This window comes from Moschus berezovskii, chromosome 23 (genome assembly GCF_049115385.1).
Source record: "Moschus berezovskii isolate FMDL1 chromosome 23, NW_MosBer_1.0, whole genome shotgun sequence".
Taxonomy (NCBI): Eukaryota; Metazoa; Chordata; class Mammalia; order Artiodactyla; family Moschidae; genus Moschus; species Moschus berezovskii.
The window spans coordinates 57,034,210-57,051,599 of record NC_142482.1 but is presented as its reverse complement, the minus strand read 5'-3'; the positions used below and the strand labels follow the sequence as shown (position 1 = coordinate 57,051,599).

Genomic DNA, 17,390 nt, shown 5'->3' with positions numbered 1-17,390 from the left:
GATGGCAGCCCACCAGGCTCCCCTGTCCCTGGGATTCTCCAGGCAAGAACACTGGAGTGGGTTGCCATTGCCTTCTCCATTGCATGAAAGTGAAAAGTGAAAGTGAAGTCGCTCAGTCGTGTCCGACTCTTAGCGACCCCATGGACTGCAGCCCACCAGGCTCCTCCGTCTATTCTAAAGTGGAAAATATTTCCACTTGTAACCTGTTATTTTGAAAGACATCACTGAGAAGAGTTTTTTTTTTTTTTTACTTTATGATATATTTTTTTTCCATTTTAGCCTGAATCTACTTGCCTTTCACAAAAACTACATACACACACACACACACCTCAACTTGGGGGATTCTTTCATTTTTATTGGAGATGGATAAAGTGACTACACAGAAGAAAGATTTTTCCTCTCCTTCGTGAACCTGAACATATGGTACTACACTACACAAAAGTAGAAAGTACAGGTGCGGGAAACGGAAAGGATATTTCTGAAGTCAACACAATCCACAGGCTGAAGATTGTGTGGCACTTGTCACAACACTGTGTGAGTTAAGTCTCTTAATGGTGACTTCATAAATAAGAGATTATTCACATATTTATATGGTGCTTATGCAAATGAGCCCAAGTAGTTCTTAATTTTATCCACGTAAGTTTATGCTGGTTTCAGGTTTTCCTACAGATACTTCATCACATGCTAGAAATGATCTCTCTAACATGAAATTTTAAAAAGTGAAGTGAAACTAAATTGTGCAAGGGCTTGATATTGATGCAATAGTGTAAGCTCTGTGTGATAAAATGTATTGTGAAAGACAGAGGGAAAGACTCAGAAAGTCATGGAGCAAGTCAGGAAGTGGTGCATTGGTAACTAACAGCAGGAGACCTGCAGGATTGATATTTCAACTGTTACTTCAAAAGGTGAGCTTATTCTACATTTCTTGATTTAGATTTCAGTGCTGACCTGTTCCAATGAAGAACTTCCTGGCAGAATTACGTTTTTCTGAGTGTTTCTTTCAGTCTCCTCATTGTCGGCAGAAATGGCTTCAATATCCTTTTTGTAGTGTTCAAGATTCCTTCTGGAACTCACCAGGTCTTCAGAACCCAAAATCCCCTCCACGATGCTCTCATCTGTTTACCACAAGAAGATCACATGAATTCCACTTGCTCTTTGTCACTTTATCTTATCAAGTGTTACTATAGTGGCTTCCCCCAGAGGCTCAGCAGTAAAATAATCTACCTGCAGTGCAGGAGATGCAGGAGACATTGGTTTGACCCCTGGGTCAGGAAGATCCCCTGGAGGAGAGCATGGCAACCCACTCCAGTATTCTTGCTGGGAGAATCCCCATGGACAGAGGAGCCTGGTGGGCTGCATGGGATTGCAAAGACTCAGACATGACTAAGTGACTAACGCACACATGGGTGCTAAAAGAGCATATTTATGATAACTTTCAGGTCAGCTAATCTATAGATATATGAGTGTAATTACAAAAAATTATTAATCATCATGGCTATTTAGTTATTTTATAGGTCAGAGACTCAAAATTCTATTGAATATGCTGCCTTTGTCTAAAAAAACCTTGCAAATCAATGATAATTGGAACAATGATTTTAAAATACACTTTGCAGGGCATTTATAATATAACTTCTCCAATAAAAGGGATCTCATATTCAATATATTATGACATCTATTATACCAGAATCAGAATAGGCCATTGTGGTTTGTCAAATCATGTAGTAAAATTTATAAACATCAAATCAAAGTGAGCAACAGTTTGACATTAGCTACTCCCAGGATATCATATTTTTGTGCTACATGCACATAAGAAACAGTAAACTTAGGTGGTCTTAGATTCTTCTATATGTGCTCTTGTGGTATAATAGCGAATTCAAGAACTATTTTATTCTTTTACAAATATAAAGCAACAAGGTCATGTCATTATCAAAAATAATAATAGTATAAAAACATGGTTCTTAGACGAGGATTAAAGGGTCATTATGTGGATGTCCTACCACTGGGTAGAACTGAACATAAACATTAAGCCAAGTTGGATGACCACCTTAGTCACTGAATTAGAACATACATACATACCTCAAACATGTTCCGCTTCCCCTAGGAGGCAGATACAGTGTCTGGAGCCCCATGGTGAAATATGATCTTCTGGGTTGCAAATGACTGTGAGTAATATTAGTCGCTGTCATTATCTCAATAACCTCATGAAACAACTTCACTAATTGATCACAGAGAATTCTATTATCAACTCTGGCATGGTTGTGTGTGCTCAGTCGTGTCTGACTCTTTGGAATTCCATGGACTAGTAGCCCACTAGGCTCTTCTGTCTATGGGATTTTCCAGGCAAGAATACTGGAATGGGTAGCCATTTTCCTCCTCCTGGAATCTTCCAGACCCAGGGGTCGAACCCGCATCTCCTGTGTCTCCTTCATTGGCAGACAGATTCTTTACCACCGTGCTGCCTGAGAAGACCCTTATCAACTTGTATGAATGCTAACAGAACATATTTATGATAAATTTCTCTTCAGCTAATTAACAGATAAGCGAATGTAATTACAAAAAATTACTAATCGTCATGGCTAGAATGCTTTGTAAACTACCAAATGCACAGGGTGGTGGGCACATAAGGAGCAACTCTAAATTGTTATTTTACAACCACAGCTAGAGTCAAGGTGCAAGAAGAAGAAATCATCTTACCCCTACACCTTTGTGGTTCAAAACCTAAATGGTGGTCCCACGGCTTCAGTGAAAGAAACCCACTAGTCCCTGCATATGGAAATCTCACACGCTAGATGAAATTTATTGAGGAATGCTCCTTTTAAATGTGAAGGGCTGAGCCGGCTTTGTAAAGTGGTAACGCTCCTCATATACATGACACGGGCCCTGGAAAGGCAGCAAACTGCGTACAGCGGCATCACATGAAAGCCAGTTCCAGCTTCCTCTAGGTTACCAGCTTGCTGTCCTTGATCAGAAATTACCTTCGCTGCCCATCACATCGTTAGTGGTTAAAACTTCCCATTTAAATTGTAAGCTGCAAAAATCTAAATGGAACTGCATGTGTGATCTTTGTCACCTCATTTTCATGAATGGGGAAGAATATTCTGACACAAAAATTACATACTTAATTCTAGCTCACCCTCTTGGCTGACCTCCATCCCACACTGCCTTGGGTTTATTTCCTCATCCATCAGTGGGTCAAAGTAATTTCTGCTGTATTCATTTCCTGTGGAAAGTACATGAAGTAAGGGTCAGTGATTATTAGAAGCACATGAACCAAAATGTTAATTTTGAAATCGACACCAGCACAGAAGGGCCATTTTAGCTACTTGATAAGCTTAATTTTTTTTTACAAGTCTTCCAGGCTTTCCTTTTTTTGTAATTATCATTTGGCAAAAGGTCAGAAAAGGTAATTCAAGAAACAAGTTCGTGCTATCTGTCTGCTGCTAAAAAATTAATGAGAAAATTTTCAAATGCAGACTTTAGAAGAATAATTTGAAAACGTAATCAAAATTATTTTTAGGATATACTCAAGAAATGAAACCGCTGGATTATGATGGTGTTTAGAGTTCGCTGATGCCTCTGTTCACCCACTTGTATATAGTTCACAACGTTTATCGTGTCGTTGGACCTGGAATTTCATAGACAACGTAGTATTGTCTTAAGAGAAACTATAGCAAAATTTTCGCATTGCTAGTTGTGTAAAAAGAAAGGAGAAAGAGCGATGAAGAATGAGGGGATGAAGGAGGGAGGGAAAAGAGGGAGAGAGGGAGGGCCAAAGCGAAGAAGAAACAGGAGGGACTTAAGTAACAGGAAGGAAGGTGCAAATGCTCTAGCCGGAAATTGTATTCAAGACACATCTACAGTCTCAACAACACACACCAAAAATTCTCACTTCACCTTTCCACTTAACTTTTGTCCTTACTGCAAGGAGATCCAACCAGTCCATTCTAAAGGAGATCAATCCTGGATGTTCATTGGAGGGACTGATGCTAAAGCTGAAACTCCAATACTTTGGCCACCTCATGCGACGAGTTGACTCACTGGAAAAGACTCTGATGCTGGGAAAGGTTGGGGGCGGGAGGAGAAGGGGACGACAGAGAATAAGATGGCTGGATGGCATCACTGACTCTGTGGACATGAGTTTGAGTGTACTCCGGGAGTTGGTGATGGACAGGGAGGCCTGGCGTGCTGTGATTCATGGGGTCGCGGAGAGTCGGACACGACTGAGCGACTGAACTGAACTGAACTGAACTGAGATAACAAAACTGCAGCAGGAAACATGACTTTGTAACACAGTAAAAGGTCTGCTATCAGTTTTCCGAATCTACTTTCCCACTTTCCGCAGACTGAAATGTGTATCATTCTGTTGCTGGTAATTTACATTCAGCAAAAGGTAACCTCTGGAGAAGGAAATGGCAACCCACTCCAGTGTTCTTGCCTGGAGAATCCCAGGGACGGCAGAGCCTGGTGGGCTGCCATCTATGGGGTCGCAGAGTCGGACACGACTGAAGCGACTTAGCAGCAGCAAACTACTCTGATGATAACTTGCCTCAAACACTGCAAAATAAAGGTTTGTCAACTGAAAGCAAAAAAATAAAATAAAATTGAAAGTATTGCTCACAGAAAGGGTTAATACAGACCAATTATACTGTGAAATTCCACAATATATTTATTGTAGGATCAAAAATAATCCCAACAGCAGGTCCTTCAAAACTAAACGGAATTCTGATATGAACCTGAGCTTAATCTATATTTCTGGACTGTCACATTTTTGCTGTCAATCTCTGTTCTATCAGCGTAGTAACTACAAGAACTGAAAATCTGCTTTACCTTGAGGTCTCAATATAGGAAAAAACAGTAAATGGGTTTCATTTTTGTTACTTTATCTGTCAACAACCACTAAGCTGATATGAATCTTGGCAGTGTGTAATCAAAGTCTTGCGTAGTGCAATAACACAGCTATTCTACCCAATTCACCGTAATTGTTGTATTTTCCCCCTTTACACAAAGCACTGTGATACTCTAAGCATACTCTTTCATATACTGGCAAAATAATTCACCTCTATTAAAGTGAAAATAGTGCTGTATTCCTTATGATATTTGCCATGGCAGCAACAGTCAACTGGGGCACCCACACTCTGGAAACCCTCCACCCCCAGTTCAATATAAAACTCCAGGTCTCTGTCTACTGAAATGATTTATTAATAAATAGTGGTAAGTGGATCAAGTCCCTGAAGAATAAACAAAGCTAAATCATTCTTAAGTCAAAAATTGGGAGAAACTGAGTCTCCAGCTTCTCAAATGGGCTTCCCAGGTGGCCCCAGTGGTAAAGAACCCACCTGCCAATGCAGGAGACATAAGAGATGCTGGTTCTATCCCTGGGTTGGGAAGATCTGCTGGAGGAGAGCACGGTAACCCACTCCAGTGTTCTTGCCTGGAGAATCCCGTGGATAAAGGAGCCTGGTAAGCTATGGTCCACAGGGTCAGATACAACTAAAGTGACCTAGCACGCATACACGCAGGTTCTCAAACCATTTACACCCCTGTTGTCTGTTGAGAAATGAGGATCTTGCCCAGGTGAGTATGAAGGAAGTCTGCATTCAATCCAATGTGGTTTAATATTGTGTAAAGGACAAGGTTCTGTCGGAGTGTATGGCAGGAGCGTCCAACCCATATTGGAGAGTTCAAAGATTTTCTGGAGATATTACTACTTGAAGTAATGGATAACCAACAGGCACCTACTGTATAGCACCTGGAACTCTGCTTAGCCTGTGTGGAAGGGGAGTTTAAGGGAGAATGGACATGTATATATGTATGGTTGAGTCCCTTTGCCATCCACCTGAAACTGGCAAACCATTGTTCACTGGCTGTACTCCAATATGAAATGAAAAGTAAACAAAAATTATAAAGCAAAAAATATATCATCATCTCCACCACCACCCAGGCAAAGGATGACTGCCCACCTCTTTTCAGTATCCCAGTCTAAATACAAACAGCTTCTGATTTAAAAAAAAAAAAAATGTGATTAGGAATTAGCCGTATCAAAAGCACAAGGGAAAGGAATTTGTTTTGGAAGGAGAAGCATAACAGAGGAAAAAAGACACAAAAGCATAAAGACATGGGAAGCATGTGTTGTTAGTGGATGCTCCCCAGTTATTCTCTGCCTCCCAAAGTTCCGATACAGAAAAGTAAGTAATGGAATCCAAACTTGCTCAGTCATCCCAGAACTGGGTTCTTAACTGATGCTTTTGTTCAAATTATTATTAAGTTGTACAGTGTCACTTCATGCTGATAGAATGTTTCATATCCATTCATTTATTTAAAGTACATTTGTGTGTGTGTGTGTGTGTGTGCTTAGTCGCTCAGTCATGTCCGACTCTGTGTGACCCCATGGACCATAGCTCCCCAGGCTCTTCTGTCCATGAGAATTCTCCAGGCAAGAATACTGGAGGGGGTTACTGGGTGCTTATTATGTGACTACATCAGTAAAACAAACATTCAAAAACCTCTCCCCTCACAGAGCTTACAGTCTGTGAGTGGAAGAATAAAAGCAAACCGATATGTAAATTTTATAGTTTATTAGGTGATAATACATACCAGGGAGGGGAAATAGAACCAGAAAACGATGATTTGATACCCCAGGAAGCATTAGAGGCTGCCTCTCTTGCATATATCTTTGCTTCAAATGAAGACCAACATCCAGGATTAAATCACTACGTTCTCAAGTATGAGATAATGAAGTGATAATGTAATATTATAATTTATTATGTATAGTTTAATAATATTTGGCCACCTTTTTTTGCTATAACATAAATCAGCTTATGAATCAAATAAGAACTTACTATTATTAAATATTGGTGGCTTCCCTCACAGCTCAGCAGTAAAGAATGTGTCTGCCAAAACAAGATGGACAGGGAGGCCTGGCGTGCTGTGATTCATGAGGTCGCAAAGAGTCGGACACGACTGAGCGACTGAACTGAACTGAACTGAGTACAAGAGATGTGGGAGAAGTAGGTTTTATTCCTGGATCAGCAAGATGCCCTGGAGAAGGAAATGGCAACCCATTCCGATATTCTTGCCTGGCACAGAGGAGCCTGAAGGGCTACATTCCATGGGGTCACAAAGAGTCAGACACAACTTAGAGACTAAGCAACAGCAATTATTAAATATTAAATATTTCTGTTGTTATATCTTGCCCTGCTACTGCTGCTAAGTCACTTCAGTCGTGTCCGACTCTGTGCGACCCCATAGACGGCAGCCCACCAGGCTCCCCGGTCCCTGGGATTCTCCAGGCAAGAACACTGGAGTGGGTTGCCATTTCCTTCTCCAATGCATGAAAGTGAAAAGTGAAAGTGAAGTCGCTCAGTCGTGTCCAACACTTAGCAACCCCATGGACTGCAGCCTACCAGGCTCCACCGTCCATGGGATTTTCCAGGCAAGAGTACTGGAGTGGGGTACCATTGCCTTCTCCAATATCTTGCCCTGATAAGCCAATAACCAAAATAGAGTAGGCAGAGTTTAAGATGGTACAGCACATGGAACCTACTAGAAATTTGGAAACAACAGGCTTATCACTAGTTCCGTTGCTTGTGCTTCAGTGGATAGTGTCAAGACTTAATAAAGTGAAATGGTTTTAGATATTACCAGAAGGTAGGTTGCTAAATAGGATAAATTCCTAAAAGTGCCCTAATGATTCAGAATACACTATGTCTAAAATCATCTCACAGGAAAAGTAACAGACCCACTGAGAAATTCAAAGTAGGGCATTTAGCAATATACATATAACAATAGGCTGTAACATGGCTGATATTTAACTGTTTGTGACATTCATAGGAATAACCTACAGTTACATATACACGCGTATCTGTGGTTCGACATTGACGCAATCGGGTGTGACACATAAAACTGGTAAATTAGTAAACTAGCTTTGTTTACACTCTCGATACTCTTTTCTTTGTTTCCAGCTTCCTAAATTAGCTGTTCGATGTCTATAATCAGCCTCAGTGAGGGCTATTTTTGCTGAACTGGGGGAGGAAGATGCACGCACATGCCTTGCCCTTCCACACATACCAGGTTTTCCTATCCTTTAACTCAGAGCAGCACAGAATGTAATCAGGGCTTTTACTTCAATTACACTGAATGTGAACTTTGGTCAGGGAATTCTCCAGTGTGCTCCCCTGCAGCTCCTTGGGGGCTCATAAGAGTGAAAATGGAATTGCCCACCAGAGGGAGATTTCTGTGAGTCAAGGAAGCGCCCACTTCCTTTTGAATCAGCCCCATTACCTCCAGGGGGAGAAGATGTGACTGCATCTATCCATTTCTCAAGAAGTTTATTGACTCCATGCTTGTCCTTTTCCTGTGAATCCACCTGCTTCAGCTCAGCTTTTTATCACCAATCTTGATGCTTTCTACAATGGACTGTAAGTTAGATAAAAACAAGGCCTGCATGCAAACTAAATAACTAAACACATTACATTCTGTGATTACAGCCGTGCACCAAAATTTTCCAAACTAGAATATTCTCCTCAGCATTATGCCTTTCAAAAGCATGAAGCCTACAGCTCTATAATTTAAATTTGATTCCTGTGAATTTTATAAATAAATTAAAGGAAACTTTTTATTTTCCCCGCTTTGAAACTCTAATACTGCTTTCAGATTTAAATGATCAAGGAGTTTGTATATATGTACGAAACAGAAATATAGAAGTCAGGAGGTTATAAGGCAGATTAGTGGGAACTATATCAAACTCAAACATACCCTATCCTACTGCGAGTGAAAGTCGCTCAGTCATGTCCAACTCTTTGCAACCGGATGGACTGTAGCCTGCCAAGCTCCTCTGTCCATAGAATTCTCCAGACCAGAACACTAGAGTAGGTAGCTGTTTCCTTCTCCAGGGGACCTTCCTAACCCAGAGATCGAACCCAGATTTCCCACATTGTAGGCCGATTCTTTACCATCTGAGCCACCAGGGAAGCCCAAGAATACGGGAATGGGTAGCCTATCCCTTCTCCAGTGGATCTTCCCCACCTAGGAATCGAACTGGAGTCTCCTGCAATGTAAGCGGATTCTTTACCACCTAATTTACTAAATTCACTCAAATAACTATTTTTATAAGATTGATTTACAAACATTTTTTAAATTAATGGCAACTAACTGTGGTGCTGGAGAAGACTCTTGAGAGTCCCTTGGACTGCAAGGAGATCCAACCAGTCCATTCTAAAGGAGATCAATCCTGGGTGTTCATTGGAGGGACTGATGCTAAAGCTGAAACTGCAATACTTTGGCCACCTCATGCGACAAGTTGACTCACTGGAAAAGACTCTGATGCTGGGAAGGATTGGGGGCGGGAGGAGAAGGGGACGACAGAAAATGAGATGGCTGGGTGGCATCACCGACTCTGTGGACATGAGTTTGAGTGAACTCCGGGAGTTGGTGATGGACAGGGAGGCCTGGCGTGCTGTGATTCATGGGGTCACAAAGAGTCGGACACGACTGAGCGACTGAACTGAACTGAACTGAAAGATACAAAGCTACTTTTTAAGATGATAAAAATTATCTTAAATCAAAGTCTTCATTATGAAACAAGTGAAAGTCGTGTCTGACTCTATGTGACCCTATGGACCGTAGACCACCAGGCTCCTCCATCCATGGACTCTCCAGGCAGCAGTACTGGAGTGGCTGCCATGTCCTTCTCCAGGTGTCTTCTTGACTCAAGGATCAAAACGATGTCTTTTGTGTGTCCTGAATTGCAGGCAGACTTTACCCTCTGAGTCACCAGAGAGAGGGTAAAAATTGTTATCTTAAATCAGTCTTCATTTTACTAAGTATCAAAACAAAACTATAACAAAACCCAAACCAAAAAAAAAAAAACTAATGAAGGAAACTCAAACTATGACTTAAATGTCCAGCATCAATATTTGCGCTTAGTTGCTCAGTTGTGTCTGACTCTTGGCGACCCCATGGACTGTAGCTTGCCAGGCTCCTCAGTCCAGGGGGATTCTCCAGACAAGAATACTAGAGTGGGTTGCCATGTCCTACTCCAGGGGATCTTCCCAACCCAGGGGTCGAACCCAGGTTTCCCACATTATTATTTAATAGTCTCTTAGAAACCTTAGTCAAAGTAATTAGAACAAAAATAAGGGGGGACATGAGCTAAAATTATTAAAAATAATTATTAATATATTTTGTGTAAATAGTATTTGAAGACAATGTTTCCATACCATGAACGAATGAGAGATTTGACTGACAAGCTTTCAGAACAAAGACAATAATTTTCAAAGTATTTAAATAATACCTTGAAAAAAACTACAAATCATTAATTTTTTAAAATGCCAACAGTAGACACTTAGGAGATATAATGAGTAAGTAGAGAAGGAAATGGCAACCCACTCCAATATTCTTGCCTGGAGATTCCCGAGGACGGGGGAGCCTGGCGGGCTGCCGTCTATGGGGTCGCACAGAGTCAGACACGACTGAAGCGACTTAGCAGCAGCAGCAGCAGCAGGAAACCGACACCCATAATAAAGCTCCAAATACCCTCAAAATTAGCTTCTCTTAGATTTTCATAGGAATCCCTAGGTGGTCATCACTAGTATTCATCTTAACCAGAAACTCAAACTGAAAGGCATGATATTTTAACCATGGAGTGAAAAACAGCAAATTGATACCATTTTCTTCTTTATAGAAACGCTAACCTGTGAAGATGGATCTGCTGCTCACACCATTTTCAAAAGCCGCTGCCCTGTTGGACAAATTATCTTTTTCTACTGCTTATTCTTACTTCCTTTCCAAATCTTGTGGGTATTTGAGATATCAGTGATTTGAAAATCTAAATAGGGTAATAGTTGAAGTTTGCTAACAAGTACTAATTAATTGAGCCATATTCTTCTTCCCCTAAGGCCCTCCCTTGTGGTAAATTACCAGGCATCTTAACTTTCAAACCACTGGAGTGCTGCAGAGTGCATAATTGCTGCAGGGCTCAACCGATGGGACCCCAAGGCATTCATGCACCTCGTGCTCCTCCGGACCTCGAGTCCTCAGAGTTAAAGCGGGTCCCCGGGCACCTCACTTCTAAACAGGAAGATCTTTCCATTACTTAAGTAATAATGACAATTCAAAGGTTAAGTATAAATATATTGTTTCTTATGCACATTTAAAACTCCTACAAAACTAATATCAAGGTAACTTAATTTTTTTTTCTAGCTGAAGCCGGGCAACATTATCTTATTGCTGTTGTTTAGTCAGTAAGTTGTGTCCAACTCTTGTGACCCCAGGGACTGCAGCCCACCAGGCTTCTCCGTCCATGGAATTTTCCAGGCAAGAATACTGGAGTGGGTTGCCATTTGCTTCTCCAAGGGATCTTCCCAACCCAGGGATCAAACCCATGTCTCCTGCTTGGTGGCAGATTCTTTACCAATGAACCACCAAGGAAGTCCTTATCCTACAGGTCCAAAAATTAATGTACACAGTTTAGAATATTACCTTTCAAATTAGGAAGGACCTGATATTAGACATTAATCGCCCCCTAATGTTTCTGCTGGGAAAGATTGAAGACAGGAGGAGAAGGGGACAACAGAGAATGAGATGGCTGGATGGCATCACCGACTCGATGGACATGAGTTTGAGTGAACTCCAAGAGTTGGCAATGGACAGGGAGGCCTGGCGTGCCACAATCCATGGGGTCGCAAAGAGACGGACACAACCAAGAGACTGAAATAAAATGAACTGAACTGAGTATTTCTGATTGCGTCTTCATTAATTTAATAAGTATCTCCTCCCCCTGCATCTGTGATGACTCATGTTCTGCACTTAAGGGTTCATTCAGCAGTAATATTTTTCATCACACTGCGGTATACTTCAATATGAAAGCAATCAATGTAATGGATTATTAGATTTAAACCATCTTGAAATCAATGTAAAAATCTTCTATGAGAAACTACTGCTTGTTTCAGAGTGCCACGTTAATCCAGAGGACTCAATTAAAATCTCAAGAGTTGCCCTCAATGTGACTTTGCTTATGTAACACGCTTCATGACATAGAGAACATTCATGTCTGTTGAGCTCACCTTTGCATCTCTGTTATTTAGCTTAGCACTTGGCAAATAGGTACTTGATCAATATGCTTTTCAATAAATGAGGAAGAGGAAATGGGAAAATATGTAAAGTATTTTGGTATATATATATATATATATGGCTCCCCACCATGGCTCAGTGGTAAAGAATTTACCTGCTAGTGCAAGAGATACAGGTTCGATCAGTGGTTGGGGAAGATACCCTGAAGGAGGGCATGACAACCCACTCTAGTATTCTTGCCTGGAGAATCCCATGGACAGAGGAGCCTGGTGGGCTACAGTGCATAGTGCTGCAAAGAGTTGTACCCGAGACAAGCGACTGAGCATGCATACATATACATATACACACACCTACACACGTGCAAGAAAAATATTATGCAAATTTATATCCCACTAATCACACATATACCACTCCCATGTTTTAACTGTACTGATGTTGTGATCACTAGATACAATCAGAAAATAATCCAAAACTGAGGAACCGTAGGGACACTTATCTGACGGGAGTCTGGTTGACTCGTTTTGCTGTCCTGCATCCGTTTCCTCTCTCTAATAGCATCACAATTTCCTAGTTCCCAGTGAGTATAGTCTTGCTGGTTCAGTAACTCCAGATTCCTGTCTCCAACGACAGAAGCCAGGAAGGGCTGGCAGAACCTACCTCCCCGATCTGTGACAAAGCCAGGGGTTGGGCAAGTGACCTGAGCTTGATCCATCAAATGCGCTCCCTGAGGACCTCGGGTGAGTGAAGCAAGAACACTTGAAGTAACCTCAGTGAAAATTAGAGATGGAAAGGAAAAAGCTTCCCAAGTGCAGTTAAATCACTCACCATCATTTGAACTGTTTTACTATGCATTTCTATATTTCTTATTTCTTCTTACTTAAAAAAGTCTTTACCTGGCTCCTTCTCACATTTATCACGTTTCATTTTACTGTCCTTCAGAATTCAGTCATTCACTACTTCTTAGCGACACCATGTTATAGATTTAGATTATTAAATATGCCTTTCGACCTACCCAACCCTCAAGCCCTTGTTATGTTTAGAACCTAAGTCAACTCCTCTGTCTTTTGAGATTCTACACAGTAGTGGGTTCTCTGTCACTCTCCCTTCTCAAGTGCTGTCATTCTGAATTTCAATTCCTCATCAGGTTAACCATCACCAGGCCAGGCCACGGCTGGCAGTGAGCAAAGTGCGTGAGCTGAAATCAGAGAAGTGGTTTATGCACACAAAGCATGGTTTCCAGGCGAGACAGAGCAGAGGACATGTGGTCAGAAATGATCAGATGTGTGTTATTCCTCCAGAAATTTATGAAAGAAGTGGTTGAATGTTTTCTCCAACGTCCGCCTACAAATTAAAGGCAGTAAGAACGGGAAGAAGGTCATGAACAGAGCCTGGAAGACTCCCTTTAGAAATGGGGAGCAGAGGCAGCTGCAGGCAGGACTGAGGGTTTTGGTGTGTTTTTTCTCCTTCACACCTTGTAAAACGACTGGTGCCAATGCAATCCGCAGCTCACTGCCCTTCTCCCTCAAGACCCTTTAGATGCATAAGCTCCTAAAGGTGCTTCGGCATCGGAGTGTTCAAGGGAAATTGGAGGGTACCCTCCAAGTAATCGTTGAATCAGACCACCCAGTAGTTCCTAATTTTGCTTGTTCTTAAAGATCAGTGTGACCCTGAGGGATGGGACGGGGAGGGAGGCGGAGGGGGTTCAGGATGGGGAACACATGTACACCCACGGCTGATTCATGTCAATGTATGGCAAAAACCACTACAATATTGTAAAGTAATTAGCATCCAATTAAAATAAATTAATTTTTTAAAAAAGAACAGGGGTTAAAAAAATAATAATAAATTGAACGGAACTGAACTGAAACAAAACAAAAAGGTCAGTGTGCATTTGCTTAAATCACTTTTCTCCTACACTCCCAGGTGGCGTGGTTGATAAAGAATCCGCCTGCCAATGCAGAAGACACAAGAGACATGGATTCAATCCCTGAGTCAGGAAGATCCCCTGGAGCAGGAAATGGCAACCCACTCCAGTATTCTTGCCTGAAAAATTCCACGGACAGAGGAGCCTGGCAGGCTACAGTCCACGGGGTCACAAAGACTCAGACATGACAGAACATCCATACACACAAATGACTCAATCTACCACAAGTTTGAAGTCTTTTTTTTATTTTTTGGCTACACTGTATGGCATGTGAGATCTTTGTTCCCCAACTAGGGATCGAACCCATGTGCCCCCAGCATTGGGAGTACAGAGTCTTAACCACTGGACTGCCAAAGAAGTCCCTGAATTCTTTTTAATCCAAAGTTTATTGTTAGAAAAATCTCTCTAGTAGACATTTCCTTCATAATTTAAATCATTATCTATCTAACTATTCTACACTTCTATGAGATAATTTGGATAAGTAAAGTAGTATTGGTATTATGCCATTATTTACTATTGCTTTTATTTTTTTAAAAAAAGTAAAACATGGAAATGTATAAATATATTATAGGATGAGAATTTGTGCTTGTTGTAATAATCCTGTGGAAAAAACACATAGCTACTATTTTGTTTAAGTCATCACATTGGCAAATGATGTAAATGTTCTTTTACATTGTATCAACAAGAAACATTCTGTGCTATAATACCTGGCAGTTTCTAAATTCAAGTATTTCAAATATTCTTCCTTGTTCATGGACCATAAAGCTGCACATCTCATTTTCAATTGATTTTTTTTTTTTTTAGAGGCTGTTTCAAAGGCAGGTGAGCAGGGTGGATTTGGGTAGAGATGCATCAAATCAATTTTTTAACGTTGATTATGCTCCGGAATGGAATGGAGGTGGTGTAACCCTGACCTATGTTCATGTCTGGATGGTTTTGTCAGGATAATAAATCACTCCTGGTTTTTCTATCTGAAGCTCCTTGTACTCTCATCTCATTTTAAGTTACAAAATGCTCTCCCTCCTCACTTACTAATTTCTGGTTCATAGGAGAACTTATTCAGACTATCTCTAAGAATACTCTTTATATCCAAACTTTTATTTACATCAGAGAAATGATATTAGAAATGACAAGAACAACCGAGACAGTGTTGGAAGTATTATATTGTTGGTCAGTATTGGTTACGCAGCGTTTTGGAGGCTGGGGAGTTTAGATTCTCTAAGATTTCCTCAAATTCTCCCACGTGAACTTGAGTGGCTGGACTTCGAGGTCTAGATGGGTTTCATTGCTGTGCTCAGCATCACAGCCACCAGCCACATATGATTATCACACACCTGAAATGAGGCTGGGTCACATTAAGACTTGCTATCAGCATAAATACATACATAGATTTCAAACACTTCATACCCGAAAAAGGTAAAATATAACTTTAAGTTTTGCACGGATTATAAGTTGAAATAATATTTGTAGGTATTGGTTGAAATAAAATGTATTATTAAAGTCCATTCACTTGTTTTTTTTTTTAATTATATTAGTGAGTGCTGTTAAAAAATGTAAAATGGTGTCCATGGCTCACAATATATTTCTACTGCAGATCACTTGCCTATAACTACTTTCACCCGAACACTCACCCCGATGTCACCCTCGCCACAGACCTCAGCTTACCCTCTCTCACAAACCCCTGATCTTCCTCGACTATAATTATTCTCCATGACTCATTTTATTGAGCTCCCAACAGCCAAGTCATCGTGCGGTACTCCGCCTCAAAATATCCATTTACAAACTTAAAATTTGAGGTTTTACACCGGCTCCTGAGCCCACAAAGGATAAGAATCCCTCTTGATGAAATCTGAGCACCTCTGCTGAATAGGAGTTTATAAAGCAAGCCTCCATCTGGGTGCTGGGGACACATTTTTCCCCTCAAATCCCAGCTGTGCAACATCCTAGCTCCATATGTGTATGTGCGTGTGTGCTCAGTCACGTCCAACTCGTTGCAACCCCATGAACTGTAGCCCACCAGGCTCCTATGTCCATGGGATTTTCCAAGCAAGCATACTGGAGTGGGTTGCCAGTTCCTACTCCAGGAGATCCTCCTGACCCAGGGATCGAATGCTCATCTCCTATGTCTCCTGCGATGGCAGGCAGATTCTTTACCACTGAGCCATTTGGGAATCCCTTCTAGCTCCATAAGACTGATTTCCCGTCAAGGGAACCAAAGATCTAAAAAATGCCTTTAGGGACTTTCCTGGTGGGCTGGATGAAGCACAAGCTGGAATCAAGATTGCTGGGAGAAATATCAATAACCTCAGATATGCAGATGACACTACCCTTAGGGCAGAAAGTGAAGAACTAAAGAGCCTCTGATGAAAGTGAAAGAGGAGAGTGAAAAAGTTGCCTTGAAGCTCAACATTCAGAAAACTAAGATCATGGCATCTGGTCCCATCACTTCATGGCAAATAGATGGGGAAACAGTGGAAACAGTGGCTAACTTTATTTTGGGGGCTCCAAAATCACTGCAGATGGTGACTGCAGCCATGAAATTAAGAGACGCTTACTCCTTGGAAGGAAAGTTATGACCAACCTAGACAGCACATTAAAAAGCAGAGATATTACTTTGCCAACAAAAGCTCAACTAGTCAAGGCTATGGTTTTTCCAGTGGTCATGTATGGATGTGAGAGTTGGACTATAAAGAAAGCTCAGCACCGAAGAATTGATGCTTTTGAACTGTGGTGTTGGAGAAGACTCTTTAGAGTCCCTTGGACCTCAAGGAGATCCAACCAGTCCATCCTAAAGGAAATCAGTCCTGAATATTCATTGGAAGGACTGATGTTGAAGCTGAAATTCCAATACTTTGACCACCTGATGTGAAGAGCTGACTCACTTGAAAAGACCCTGATGCTGGGAAAGGTTGAAGGCAGGAGGAGAAGGGGACGACAGAGGATGAGACTGTTGGATGGCATCACATGGACATGAGTTTGGGTAAATTCCGGGAGTTGGTGATGGACAAGGAGACCTGGTGTGCTGTAGTCCATGGGGTTGCAAAGAGTCGGACACGACTGAGCGACTAGTCGGACACGACTCAGCGAATTGAACTGAACTGGTGGTCCAGTGGGTAAAAATCTGCCTTCCAAAGCAAGGGATGCAGTTTCGATCCCTGGTTGGGGAACTAAGATCACACACGCCACAGGGCAACTAAGCCCACACGCCACAACTACTGAGCGCTCATGCCACTAGAGAGCCCATGTGCCCGCCGCAACAAAAGATACTGCATGCCGCACCTGAGACCCAATGCAGCCAAATAAGTAAATAAATATTTTTAAATATTATATAAAAAATGCCTCTGGTCTGAAGACACCAGAAGTTTATCTTCAGAATCTATAGAAGAATAAGATGCCA

General features: G+C 41.4%; 1 protein-coding gene across 2 annotated transcripts in view; it reads right to left on the bottom strand.

The window, feature by feature from the left end:
* Positions 1-342: 342 nt before the first annotated feature.
* Positions 343-17,390, bottom strand: part of LOC129543294 (orofacial cleft 1 candidate gene 1 protein-like) — a 50,423-nt gene continuing 33,375 nt past the window's right edge. For both annotated transcript variants that reach the window (XM_088831277.1, XM_088831278.1), the window contains exons 5-6: positions 3,134-3,220; positions 343-1,115 (exon numbers count right to left, since the gene is read on the bottom strand). In XM_088831277.1, the coding sequence (XP_088687403.1) occupies positions 931-1,115; positions 3,134-3,220 (272 nt within the window). In that variant the 3' untranslated portion in view covers positions 343-930. The remainder of the gene's footprint in view (positions 1,116-3,133; positions 3,221-17,390) is intronic.